Source organism: Alexandromys fortis, unplaced genomic scaffold, assembly GCF_014885135.2.
Source record: "Alexandromys fortis isolate MF-2015 unplaced genomic scaffold, M_Fortis_MF-2015_v1.1 scaffold_55, whole genome shotgun sequence".
Classification (NCBI taxonomy): domain Eukaryota; kingdom Metazoa; phylum Chordata; class Mammalia; order Rodentia; family Cricetidae; genus Alexandromys; species Alexandromys fortis.
Window position 1 is genome coordinate 3,491,475 of NW_026067936.1, and position 14,611 is coordinate 3,506,085.

The following is a 14,611-nucleotide window of genomic DNA, read 5'->3' on the forward strand; positions in this document are numbered from 1 at the left end:
TTCTTCTGGGACCTCTTTCATCGGCTTGCAGATGGCCACCTCGTCCCTGGGACTTCACGTGAATCTCTGCTCTATTAGCCATCTGTGTCTCCTTCATATTGGATTAGGGCTCACAGGGCAACCTCAGCTTTTTGTTTTTTTTTTTTTCTTAACTTTGTCAAGTCTTTAGGGACTGCATCTCCAGGTACGGTTGTAGACTAAGGCACATTATGAATTTGGAAGGGCGTAGACAGGGAGGCAAATTTATCTTTACCCTCATGCAATAGTTGATAAATAACTTCATGGGCATCTCAAAGTCAGAGTAACGGAGCAGGGCTTCCCATCACCAATGGTAGTGTTGCCTGTGTCCTGAGAGTGCTTTGCTGTGAGTCCTGTCTTGGTCACCAGCAAGTTTGTTGTCTGTCCCCAACAGACTAACGGAGAAGCTGAGGGATATGAAGACAGGAATACTGAAGGCTCTTCCATCTCACAGCAGAGAGTCGGCGGGAGAACTAGGTCTAGAACCCTAGCATACAGCTTCGGCTTGCTCCAGGGTAACTCAGTACTAAAGACATGGACTGGAGAGACACACTGTATCACTGTCAGAGGCTGGTGTGGTGGCAGAGCCACAGTGCAGCAGCTCACAATTTAAACTCTCAAAAAATAAGAAAAAAAAAAAAAAGACCACTCAGAACCAGCTGGGACTGATGCAGCCGATCTAGATGACCACAGAAGGTCCTTTGCTTCATTTTAATGGCATCTCTATATCTACAGGCTTGCAGAATACCCAGCTCCTACCACGCATCTGGTACATAAGAGAAACAGTGTGTGTGGTTCTTGACGTGCCGTGAACCTTCGAACACAAGTGCCATAGTACCCTGTGAAGAAGCCTTCCAGCGACTCTCCTGTTCCCGCTATCGCAGTCACCAGCGCGACGTGCTGTTTCGCCCTAGACTCGATGTCCTTCACAGGCCCATTCCATGGCCCTCGTTTCTGCTGATGCCCGAATTGCAGAGCTTCTCACAGAGCTCCATCAGCTGATCAAGCAAACCCAGGAAGAGCGTTCGAGGAATGAGCACAATTTGGTGAACATCCAGAAAACCCACAAGCAGATGCAGACTGAGAACAAGATTTCTCCTTATTACCGGACAAAGCTGCGTGGCCTCTACACAACCGCCAAGGCCGATGCAGAGGCTGAGTGCAACATCCTCCGCAAAGCGCTGGATAAGATAGCTGAGATCAAGTCTCTGTTGGAAGAGAGGAGGATTGCGGCCAAGATCGCAGGTCTCTACAATGACTCAACAGTCCACATAAGAATAGAAAAGTTGAGTAAATCCTGCTCTGGGAAATTCCCAACCCATTCCTGGTATTCCTTTCATAGAATTTCTCCCTCCTTTCCTCTTCCTAACTTAAGAATCAGCCCCGTCCCCCCACGTCTAATCAGCCCAGCTAACCAAAATCCTGCCTCTCTCTTAGGGAGCCTGTACTCGATCCTTGATAAAAACTGTTATCCAATTCCAAACTTTGTCTCATCTCTGAATTCTTTCTCTGATGGTGTCAGGATCTGAGAGACCCAGGAAGAGGCCCACACTGGTCTACCTCTGAGACATCCCCAGGCCTTCCCTCCAGCAACACTACTGACTTAGAAAGCTCTAGAAACAGCACACTCACAAGCAGATTGGTTCCCACATCAGATATGCAGAAAAAGCTTGCTATATGTGGCCCGCCTCCTGCCCAGCCATCACTCTTTGCCTCGTTGTGTCCGACATAGCAAATGTCACCCACCAAATGACCTCTGGAAGGCAATGCTGATAATTTAGGAAGTTTCTCCATGCTACGCTTAGATTTGGTTAATAGAAGACACTTTGAACTCACCCTGCCTTTGCAAAGAAAAGCAGACAAAAGAGAACGTATATGCTGCCTGCACACTCGGGAAGAAGGTAACTTAGTCAGTGACCTCAGAGGACCAAGAGGCCAACCATGAAAATCCAGACCTACCAGAGACTTGCATCAAAGCTGCCGGGGAAAATAGTACCAGTGGAGTTCTCCCCTACCTGACTCCAGGGAACACAGCCACTTTGGGTATTTCCAAGAGGAACAGACACAACAATATCTATATGTAGATACCTAGATTGATATGATTGGTGGATAGAGAGATAGGTAGTGTATAGATGATAAGTAAATTTAGTAGATGGAGGATAGATAGATGATAGATAGATAGATAGATGACAGATGAGAAAGAAAGCCATATGATAGATGGTAGATACATATAAAGGATGGAATATGGATGAAAGATGTGATAAATGGATAATAGATTGATAATAATAGATAGATAGATAGATCTCCACTCCGACACAATTTATCTCCATATTCCCCAGTGCTTATTAGTCATCAGAGTGAGTAAGTGTTCTAGAGCCAGAAACTGCTGAATGGTTTCCCCCCAAGCCAAGTGGGAAACAGTATAATGGAGTAAAGAGCGATTTCTGTGTCCAGCTGTGCGGTTACTCGGTCCTGGCACTGGTCAAACCTCTTTATTTTCTAAAGATAGGGTCTCACTATGTAAGCCAGACTTTTCTTGAACTCACAATCACCTATTTTAGCCTCCAGAAAGGGGGTGTTACAAGTTTGCACCACTATACCCACTGGCCAAGCCTCTTAAAGTCCTATTTTCAGCTTCCTCAGAGGCTGAGAAACAGTCCGATGGGAGTTCGAAAAGTATGGGCTTAAAGGCCAGATAGATTTTGTCTAAATCACTCACAAAGTATGTGACCTTGAATTTATCTATCATCCTCTCTAAGGGGCTCTCACTGGGGCTATAGACAAAGATGATGGCGCCTACTGACCTCTTTGGGTGCCGTACAGGGCAATGAGGTCACATATGCACAGGCTTCCGTAGCCTGGCCTGGAATTTGGTTTATCCTCTTGCATGGAGGAGGGATAGTTGGTTATAACAAATGTCTTAGCATCCGGGTACCAGATATGCTCTTGAACTGCCACCTGTCCCAGCCCCTCTCACTATGCCAAAGCCCCATTCTTCCTCATTTCTGTTCTCCGTCCTCTAGGACCAGAGTCTGCAAAGACAGATTCCCTGGTCACTAATCACCTGCCAGCTAGCGCTCCTGGGAAGCATGGAAGCTGGTTTTCTAACTGTGGCCAGGCATCTGGTGCTCCCTCCAGGGCCAGCTTTGGCCAACAACTTCAGCATCCCTTCCGCAGCTGTGTGTTTTCTCGACTTAGCTTCCTCAGCCTCCAAGTCCCAGAAGCAGGCCCAGAATCCCCAAATGTGACTTTGTCTTCTTAATGCTCTCTGTGGGCACATCAGCCATCAGGGAGGCTGGATGAGAGCCTAAGGTGGGGAAAGAGATTGGAGAGAGGGAATGAGAAGGCCAGTTGAACAGAAAAGAGCAGGGCCTGGGTAGCAATCAGCTCCAAAGCAGCAGCAGAGGAGGAAGATGTTGCCTATCTGGGAGTCGGTGCTAAGGAAAAAACAAGGATTCCCAAGTGTTGATGATTGAATAAATGGCCACCCAGGCCCCAAGCCACTTCCAAGATTTGTCACAGTTGAACTCACTAACTCCTTCCTTAGTTTTATTAAGTTTCTCTGTGCCTCCATTGGCATGCCACAATCAGCTGAGCAGCCATTCATCACGATTCTCTGGAAGCCCATCAGTACCTCCAAGGCAGAGGCTGCTTAATGCTTAATTCCCAGGGCTTCAAAACTTACAGAGAAATTGCTCGGTAATTGTTTGCTAATTCCATTAAAGATGCCCACTAGCGCTCTGCGCCTCTTTTCAGATTCCTAGGTTCCTTGGGACACTGAGATCAGGTCAGAGTCATCTGTGAAGGACCTTTCTTTTACTGTAAGGGTTAGCCACAGGTTCTGGAAGGAAAACTCAGTAGGCAGAGGCTTCAGGAACCCCTGTGTTAGGATTGTTGTGTGCTGGTCCCAGGATTCAGTCTAGAGCATAGTTCACTTCAAAGGTCTCCCCAGAAGTTTAAGCACAGTAATGCTGCTACCGATGCCAGGGCTAGAAAAGACTCATTGTGTATGTAGGGAATATTTTAAAAGCAACCCCAGTTAACACTGGGGAGCTTGTAAAAGTAAGAAATAAACTCAGAGACTCTCCAGGTCTCCATGTAAGCTTTTTCCCATGTCGTTACCACCTACCCTCTGGTCTTAAAAGAATATAAGAAAAAAAAAAAAAAGCAAGCACAGGCAATTGGTCCCTACCACCTTTCTATTCAAACACGAAGTTGAAGACAATCACTAACTAGAGGGTGACCATCATTCATTAGCCTCGTGTGAGTGAGTCATACAACTGAACAAAGTCATTTCTTATCTAACGTTACAAGCACACATGTGACAACGGAAGCTTGGCACTCTGTCCCCACACCATTCTGCCCTAAACTGGACTGGAGAGACTCCCGGGAAGAAAAGAAGTTATTGCTTTAAGACAGCTCAGAATTCAGCACCCAACCCACGAATTCCAGTGCCACCACACCCCTGCAGAAGGAGGCTTTGATCAGTATCTACTCAAAGAAGGGGAGGGGTGAGGAGGAAGGAAAGGAACACTCAGTAAACAGTGTTATTAACCCATAGGCTGGCGATAAATCAGGGCAGGAAGGTGACCTCAGCGGGCTGGAGTAATCCGGCATGTCAAGATGAATTTATGAGGCCAATTTTATTGGCCTGCGTGACCCGGGCTCCCTGGAGATGTCTCAGTAACGAATGCAATCCACTTCATTTATGGGCTGTGTGCAGTACCAGCCATGGGGTTAGACACATCACCCAACTACCCTCTCTAAAAGGCCGCCCTGAGTGTGGCCCTGGGAAGGGGTGTTCCCAGCCTAGGCCCCTCCCCGAGAGTCAGGCAGACCCGCTGGGGGCCTCCCATCTCCAGCTGTCCTGGGTTCTCCGGCCTCTGCCTTCTGAGCCCAGGTAGCAAGGCCCTTGCCCTCCCTCTCCAGGGCTGTTTCCTCCCTGTAGAAAGAGAAGTCTGGGTTTCTTCGGTTTCTCAGCAGGGTGCTAGAGGTGTCTGGAGGAAAACACATCCTACTCACACATCCTACTCACTGCCGGGCTGGTCAGGGGCACTGATCCCGGCTCCTGGTGGCCATTATTTCTTCCCCCTTACCAGGTTGACCGAAATTGTCCCATCTGTTTCTAAATGCTGTCACATGGCAACTACTGGTCGATGAGGCGAAGGTCCCTTCCTGGGCACAGACATCCCAGGTGCCTGTAGAATGAGCGGTTCCCTGCCCATACACACACTAGAAGCAGAGAAGCAGACATTCTTACTAGCAGAAGCCAGAGGCACCTGGGAATCAGCCAGTACCATCCCCGCTGAGAAGACACAGCAAGAATCACCAAGGTCCTCACCGAGGGGCCCCGGCTCATACCTGGCCTTCACCTGCTCTCTGCTGGCTCCCGAAGCTGGGCGGAAGACATTTAAGTCTATTTGACTGTCCCTGTCATCCTAAGGTTTACGGATGGTTAATTTATTCTTTATAGCACAGCCATTGATGGCTGTTAAATCACAAATGAGAGCCAATAAAGGGTGAATTGCAGTTGAAATTACACTGTTTATATGACAGCAGAGTGCCGGCTAAAAGATTCATATGCTGCTGATGAAGTATGTTATAAATTTTAATTACCATAGTTTGTACAAATGACATGTTTGAAATGCTATTGAGTAATGTGACCCTGATAATGAAACGATAAAATAAATCATTAACTTTCTGAATGAGCTTTTTTATTTCGCTGCTGCAGAGAGTAAACTTTTCCGTTTATTCTGGATCAAGCTTTCTATGCCCCCACCTTCTGCATGGGGGCCTCACAGGCTCCTACCCACTCAGGCTGCCACAGAGGAGCCTTGGGAGGCTGGGGAGCCTCCCAGAAGAACTGATGCCCAACACGCCGCTCAGAGCAAGGTGGGGGAACAGCTGGGCGCAAGCCTGAAAGACCCAATTAAGGTCCCCACCTGCAGGAAGACTTGGGAGTGTGCAGACCCTCCTGAGATCCTACCTCTTAGCTACTGGGTGCTGACGCTGGATCAACCAGCAGGGGCGCCTTGGCCCTAAAAGGCTCAAACTCGTGCTCAGTCTCAGACTACGCAAACAGCTCAGAAGGAAACTGGTCAGCTTTCCAATTATAAGTTCAGAGGAGAAAATGCGGGCAGCTGTTGAGTGGCATTCCCATTGTTATAGCGTCTTATTTCCAAATCCTGGCCCATGCATTTATTGATTTGCGGTTAGCAGCGTTCTTATGGCATACTGTCCCTGTGGGGTTTCAGTGGGCCTTTTGCTGTTGATTGTTGGGGTGCGAAGTTCTTTTGTCTTGATATAGAGTCTCACAACACGGCTCAGGCTGGTCTCCAATTTATGATCCTCCTGCCTCAACCTCCGGAGTGGTAGGATCACAGGCACGTGTCGCCATGCCTGGCCAGATGACTGTTATTAAATCCATTTTATGGACAGACTGAAACTCCAGGAAAGACCTAGAAAATAGAGCTGCCAGTGGCCATTTAGGGAAGTCCTCTACTCCCAGACCCACTGGCCCAAGCTCTCAAGGGACAATGTGTCTCTCGGCCCTGAAGGACAGGAATCACACTGGTAAGTTATTAAACCAAGACAAGGTTTAGCACATCAAGAGAACAAGAATACAATTTAGCATGAACACCAGCTGTGTGAAGGAAAGGGACATGGGGACTGAACACACGGAGCAGAGGCTGAACTCCTTGTCTTAGCCAGTGTTCTATTGTTGTGAAGAGACACCACGACCACAGCAACTCTTATACAGGAAAGCATTTAACTGGGGCCGGCTTATAGTTCAAAGGTTTAGTTCATTATTGTCATCATGGCAGGAAGCATGGTGGCATGCAGGCAGACATGGTGCTGAAGAGGAGCTGAGAGTCCTACATCCAGAATCAAGGACAGTAAGATGAGAGAGAGAGAGACACTGGGCTTGGCTAGAGCTTCTCAAACCCCAAAGCCCACCTGCTGTGATACACTTCCTCCAACACCTACTCCAACAAAGTCACACCTCCTTATCATCATCCCCCTCTCCAGTAAAACACTCCCTAATGACCAAACATTTAAATCTATGAGCCTAAGGGGGCCATTCTTATTCAAACCACCATGCTTATGGATGTGTGTGGATCCCAGAAGAAAATATAAAGTTTGGAAATGTCTCCAGAGATTTTTCACACACCCAGCCCAGCCATCTCAAGATGCACCTGAATGGGGGGAGGGAGAGGCAGGGGTGTCAGTAGGGGATTGTCACCCACATAACCAGGCTAAGCAAGGGGGTGGGATTTTTCATACCCCAAGGAGAGGCTCTGCACCACGTACTTATGAGAATGCAGCTGGCCTCCTCTGGTCTCACATTTGAGAAAGGTCACCAGGCATCTCTCTCCCTGTACAGACAGACTGCAGTCTGCCAGGACTCAAGTCAAAGACGGCTCCCCCATTCCCTCTTCAACAGATCCTGTAGAGTGTGCTGCCGGGGAAGAGGTCAGCTGGAAAGGCCCCTGTGGGTGGGTGGCAGCGTCCAGAGGCTTCCTCGGGGTGATGTGTAGAGGACATGTGCCTGACAACAAACACTGTCGTTCAACCACCGGGTGACAGAGGGAAGGGACACCGGATGCACCTTTCCTGCTCTGGCTGAGCAAATGGGATTCATCATTGATCCCAGAACCTGCAGATGGTTGGAGCCAAGAGAAGCCTCCAGCTACATTGACAGACAAGCTGAGAAACCTGTGATGTCAGCCTGCGATGTAACTGGGTATTTGATTCTGCTAAGGAACCGTCACTACTTTTTAAAGGCCTGATCTTTTAATTACTTTTTAATTCTTTAAGTCTGTATTAAAGCAGGTGAAAATATATGGTACCCATGGTTTACTCTGGAGTAATGCAAGGTAGGTACAGAGTGAGGGATGTCGAATAAAACAAATAAACCAGCAGTTGATATTTCTACATCTAGCAAAGCGTACATGAGGAGAAGGGCAAATACACTATTCTTCTATACATGATTCAAATTTCCCTTAATAAAGGAAACTTTTTTTTAACAAAATCATCCTGATCCCCAAGGTCTATTTTCCAATACATTCCATGCAATGCCCAACTGTAATAAAAGAGCTGCCCTCTATGTCCTGGAGCAGGCTTCTAGTGATGGGGGCGAGGGGGTGAACCTTCATTCTCTCTGTGGTGTGGGAGAAAGAAGTAGCATAGCCTCAGGCTGCAGCCTGCTCATGGAATTGGAGGTAGCAGTTCCTGGACTTGGGTCTCACTAGCACAGGCAGAGGCAAAAGGGGGGACAGAACCAGCAAGACTCAGCCATATTGCATCTACTTTAGTAGGTCCCCACATCTCTTAGAGCTCTGCCTTCGTCATCTGGAGACCCAAGAAGATAGCCTCAGCCTGCCTATCTGTAAGGATGCACCTACTGAGGTGAGTATGAAGAGGGTCTTTCAGGCAGAGTGGAAAGGGGAAGCAGGAGCACAGATGTTGGGCTCCACAGCAGATGAGCTATTAATAATAGCTGAGCTATTAATAATAAATCCCCAAAATACTTCATATATTTTAAACTGGTATCACTCCCGAGTCATACAGTGAATGTTCATGTTATCCAGTACCATCCTGCTTGAGGCATGAAAGCCACCGTGTCCAGCATATCCACATTATATAAACTACCCACCATATGGCAGTGAGAGAAAAAATAATGCCCATATCACTTTTAGGAGAGCTTTGCCATAATCATTCTTTCTCACTATTAGTTATTGTTCTTAAGTTTCATAGGGACACTTGTACATTCAATATGTAGGGTTTGGCACATTCAGTACGTAGGGTTTGGCATTATCTGCAGGTTCAGGCATCTGCTGGAGAGGGGGTGGTCACAGAACCTATACCTTTCTAATAACGAAGGATGACCCTGTTCAATTCCCAGCCTTGCTTCATAACAGCTCGGTGGTTCAGGCAAGCTTTTCTGTCTCTTCTGCCTCAGGGTTCTCTACTACAGAAGTAAACCATTTCAAAGATTCATCGAGTTAATATATGTAAGCAACTAAAAACAATACCAAGCATGCTTAAGTTTTTCATATTACTGCTTTCTAATAGCGTGCTAACACAAGATGCCAATGTCGTTAGAAAAGCCTTGGTATGTCATACTAGACTGAACTTGAGAAGCGACTTATCCCCAGATCCATCTTTCTAGAATCACCAAAAGGAGACATGTCACCTGGAATCATGTGACAAGTTAGTGACAGATCTGAGCATTTATGTCCCCTGTATATCCTGCCACATCTGTCTCCTAAGCAAATATTTATCCATAAAGATGACCAGGCTACGCTGTATCCCTGATCCAGAGAGTCATGCTGGACCAGGGGTCTGAAGTCTTACTGGGTCTGCAGGGCAGAAGGTCCAACTGAGCTGAGGAGAATCCCAAGCTCTGTGAACATCTCAGGTCCCTTGATGACACACAGGCAACCAAGGTTGCCCCACGTGACCTTTACTTTCCTTGGTTTGTTTCCAGAGTGGGCGGTCCTTCCAACACCTCCCCTCAAAATTATCAGCCACCACAAAAAAAAAAATTCTCAAGGCAATGGTACAAGCTGCCCTACTTACCATTAAGAGAAAGGACCACATTATTGCTGTTATAAACCATTGATTAAGGTTTATAATAGCAATAATCCCCTCGAAATTCATTGTTACTGCAGTTAATGACCAGTTTATTAGAGCGTTAACCATCCTTGGCAATGGGCTGAGTCGTTTAATGTGGGTAACGACCAATTTCTCAAGGATTATTGCTTAAATAACAGTTCTTTGTGAGATGTGTGAGCCACCACCACAAGGTGCGGCTCCGGCTGGAAGCTTCTCCTCTGAAATAATTGTTAATTATTTCCTCAGAACTGCCCCACACAGCACCATAACTCGCAAGTCCAAAGGATGAATTTCTTGTGATGTATAAGTCATGAGCCAAAAAGTTGGACCCAACCCGAGTCTTAGGTGGGGATTGTGCCCTTCCAAGAGAGAGCCAGAAATGGAGATGCCACCCAGACATCCTCAGGCCTCCCCTAGTAAACCAGTGCCAGGAGGCAGCATCCAGGTTAGACTGTTTCTTTCTTTCCCCTGGGCTTCATTGCCAGGGTCTTTTTCTGACTCACAACCTCAACTCATCCTCTTGACAGTGGGAGGAAGTAGAGTCAATCATGAGGCATGGGGGAAAGCTGAAGAATGGGCATCATGACAAAGCCAACTTCATACAAGGTTTGAACTCTGAAACAAATGTTCTCTTGCTCTACCTGGCCAGCCAGGCCCTAGGAGACCTGGAATGATGAGGTTGTGAGCCTGGAATGGCATCCAATGGCTCACATGACGCTGAAGGATGTCCTTGATAGCCACCAGGCTTTGGAGTTTTCATTTGTACTTGTTTCAGGCAAACAAACATAGCTGGGGACAGCTTCACATGTTTCATTGCTTGGCTGAGGCTCCGAGAAGTCGCCGTACTATTAAATGTAATGAACAGAGCTGGGACCTTGCAATCATTACACACCCTCCTTGCTCTCCAGGCAAAAGCTAAGGGCCATCGCGCAGCCATTTAGAGAGGAGTTAGAATTAGATCTTGGTGTGGTTTTCTGTTACCAGCCTCCAGACCACTTTAAAAAACAGACCCAAGTGGGGAAACTTTCCCCCAATAAACAGTAAACCTGTCACAGCCTCATCGGGAAGTGAGCACCAAGACAAGGCACCCCTTTCTAAGCATTTAAAGATTCTCTGAAGAAGCTGGCACCCTCTTCCACGCTGCAGTTTCCTGTCTAACTGGGCTCAAGCATCTCAACGCCTTAACCGCTGTCTATCACTTTTCATTAATATTAGTGTTTCAATAACTTTTATTTTTCTTACATGATCTGAAAGCTGCTGCTGCTGATATGATTATACTGTAATTGTATTATACTAACCAAAATAAATACTAATAGGGTGTGAACCTAACATAATGAGATAGGAAATTGCCAGCTCAGACCCAGTGTAGGCCAGAGAGAAATCTGGTGATTCACTAAGCAAGCACGTATCAATGCCCTGGCGCCCTTAGTACTGAGACAATGTCCTGTTTTCTCATAATTTCCAAAGGTTAATTTGGCTCCCAAATAGAAAGGGAGTCCTTTAGAATCTGTGACTCCTTCCTTCCATTTCTCCAGTGTGATTTAGTCGCCAAGAGTCACTATCTCAAGATAACATCTGCCTCCAAGGCTCAGGGAAACAAAGTCCCAGGAAGCCAGTCAAGCATATTGCCGTGGTTTAGACGCACGGACCTGCATTCACCTTTGGGATCTGGGGTCTCTCACACACCTATGAATTAGATGTGTATGATCCATGTGATAGGAAGCTCGGGCTCCATTCCCAACCTCTCCCCGACCCTCCTGCACAGACATCAGCCCCAGTGCGGTGCAAACTACACTACACTGTAGTTTGGGTAGACCTCCCTGTTCTAATGCTTGCAAGCCAAAATGTCAACATTTCTTTATGTCGGCGAGCAAAACTCCCGAAGGTGTGGATCAGACCCTCTCATTAGGTCACAATAGCTCTGCATCTGACATATGCAGATTCCCAGCTGCTCTGCCACCTCTGTGGCTATAGGGTATTATGAAATTTCTATTTATAATCATGCAAGGTGCTACCATTTCTGACTCACATTTAACTTCCTGGAGGTTCGCCGTGTCAAGGAAATGAGTTAATGTATGCAATGTGTTTTAGAGAGTGCCTGACATGTGGGGAGAGCCCCCCGAGTGTCAGCAGTTATCAGTGTTGACTACTAAGCAATACATAATACTAAGTATGATAAAAGTCTAGCCTTTTCTGTATGTAATCATAAAGGGAATGAACAAGCCAGGCAAATGAAAGCAATATAATTTAATTTATGCAATAATTGTAAATACTTTTTTTAAAAAAACTTTTAATGATTTATTTAACTTTTTTTATGTGCATTGGTGTGAAGGTGTCAGATCTTGTGGAACTTCATTTTCAGACAGTTGTGAGCTGCCATGTGGGTGCTGGGAATTGAACCCGGGTCCTCTGGAAGAACAATCAGTGCTCTTAACCGCTGAGCCATATCTCCAGCCCCTATTGTAAATACTTTTGACATGGGGTATATCTATATGGATGTATAAGTGGTATGTGTATGTGTGTGTGAAACCTAATATAGTTGATAAATTATACTTGTCTTTGACTTTAACAATGGCAGACAACCAAGAATTGATTTTTATTCCATGAGAATCACTTCTTTCCATCAAAACGTACGAAATCTACCTTGGTTTTCCTGATTCTTGTCATTCTTCTACTCTGGACTCAGTTCCTTCTTTTTTTAAAAAAAAAAAATCTTTATTTATTATGTATACACACGCCAGAAGAGGGCACCAAATCTCATTATAGATGGTTGTGAGCTACCATGTGGTAGCTGGGAACTGAACTCAGGACCTCTGGAAGAGCAGACAGTGCTCTTAACCCCCCGAGCCATCTCTCCAGCCCTCTAAGTTCCATCTAATAACAATCGTGGGGTGTTTTCAACAGGCTAGAAATTGTACTACATGCTAGAGATGCAAAGATGACCATGGTTTTTCTACTAGAGGAGGCTGATGATCCAAGAAAGGCAGGCATGATGACCCTCAGTTGTGAATTAAGGATGTAACAGCAAGGGCCCAGTGGTAGACATAGGAACAGTCGTTTCTGCCTAGTGAGAGCAGACACTTCAGCATGGAGGTGACATTTGAACTGGAGGTAGGGCTCCTTTACCAATGTGTAGATTAAACACAAGTTTAAGGCTAGGAGGGAAAAGCAAGAAAAGGGGGAGAATAGAAAGGATGGCTCACCTTTGGTAGGCTAACTCAAGAATTTGCTTGAGCTAAAAAAATCACAGAGGTCACAGTAAAACGTTTTCATAGCCTGTTAAAGGGTGGAGGTCAGTGCTCGGGGCCTAGAAAGTATTAACACTGTCATTGGATCTTCAAGGATTGAGATGGGATGGGATAGATCGGGTAGAGAAGAGGAAAGAAGAGCCAGTGAGGAGGATGGGTAAAAACGCAAGTGTTGAGACCTAGGAAAGCACGGAGCTACCATGAGGCCACCTTCCTCATTGAAGATCCGTAAGGAGAGTTCCAGTCCACTCCCTGGAGATCAAGGAGCCCTGATTCCTGTGGCTGCACCATAGAGCTGGAGATACTTGTCAACCTACAGGAGCCCAGGAACTGTTCAAACAACCCTGCAGTTGACCGGGAGAGGGCAGGTGACTCTGGCTGCAGCTCCTTCTCCTTCCTTCCAAATCCCAGGAGGTCCAGCCCCTTGTTAGTGGCATCTCGCTTGGCGTCATCCTAAGAGAAGGGCATACAGCGTAGGGGATGAGGATTCCTTAGGAGGTTTCTTTTGTTTCTGGTGTGGTTTTGCTTCATAACTTTTGTTTAGAGATCATTTCTGGGTTTTTATCGTTACTAGAGCTATGTTGGGCCCCTAAGCCGGCTTGACTGGTGGTGTCAGCCTGTAAGCGACAATGATACTGACCATCCTTCACTTCCACAATCATCTGGAATCACGTCGCAATGGCCCACGCCAGGAGGGACAGAGGTTTTCTGCGCTGGGGTCTGTTGTGTTTCGAGTAGGACACAGAAGCATTTTCAGGGTACTCGGTTCTTCTGGGTTCTAGCAGTCCTTTGGTTAATGTAGGTGGGGGGTGAGAGGTCACAGTTAAATTCCCATCCAGCAGGTTTGACAGGTACATCGCATGTAGCAAGACTAAAAGTCCCAATTCCGCTCCTTAATTAAAAACATTTTTCATTCCAAACCTATAAAAGGCAGATGTGCCGCGTTCCCCCGACCACAGATCGCTGCTCTATATTGAGTTCTGCGGCTCCAATTCTTCTTTCCCAGGACTTGGAAATATAAGGCCATCAAAGCGCACAGCGCAGGCAGCCGAGCTCCTTCCTCCACCTCCTCACCCCCTCCGCTTCGCGTCCTCTTTTGCCGAGAAACGCTCACTTCCATCTTTGCAGGGGCTCCATGTTGAAGCCTCTTGTGAGGCCCCATCGCTGAAATGGAGCGAGACGCCAGCCCTCCCTCTTCCAGGATAGACAGGAGGCAGCCCTGATGGTTCATTGTTCTCAAATGCCTTTTAACCAGAATTGTGGAAAAACAACAAAAATCAGCTCAAGCAGCAGTCGTCCTGGTTTAATCGGCCCTTCTGACTGCAAATGACTCAGGTCCTCACCAGCTCTGGCACCTAGAAGACGCCTCTTGGAAGACATATTGGCTTATGGGGTTTCCCTGCCTTCCATGACCCCCTCGCTTATCGAATGTCTGCAATTACGACACTCTGTTTGGTTCTACGATTCCGAAAGCTGCAAATCAAGCCCAGTGGGTAGTACACGCCTGTAATCCTTGCATTCTGGAGGCCAAGGCAGCAGGATCACGATTTTGAGATTAGCCTGGGTTGTATAGGAAAATCTCATTTTTGATTTTTCTTTCTAAAGAGCTGGATACATACCTCATAAATAAGAGTATTTGTAGAAAGAAAAGTAAAGTAAACAAAGGGAAAGAGAAGGGAGTGAGGGAGGGAGGGAGGGAGGGAGGGAGGGAGGGAGGGAGGGAGGGA

At 46.7% G+C, this 14,611-nt stretch overlaps 1 protein-coding gene across 1 annotated transcript; it reads left to right on the forward strand.

Annotated features, from left to right (window-relative positions):
- The first annotated feature begins 804 nt into the window (after positions 1 to 804).
- On the forward strand, positions 805 to 5,122 carry LOC126504421 (SAGA-associated factor 29-like). The gene is made up of 2 exons (XM_050146737.1): positions 805 to 1,308; positions 5,118 to 5,122. Exons 1-2 carry the CDS (start codon positions 960 to 962, stop codon positions 5,120 to 5,122), a joined length of 354 nt encoding a protein of 117 aa, XP_050002694.1. The 5' UTR covers positions 805 to 959.
- The last annotated feature ends 9,489 nt before the right edge of the window (positions 5,123 to 14,611 follow it).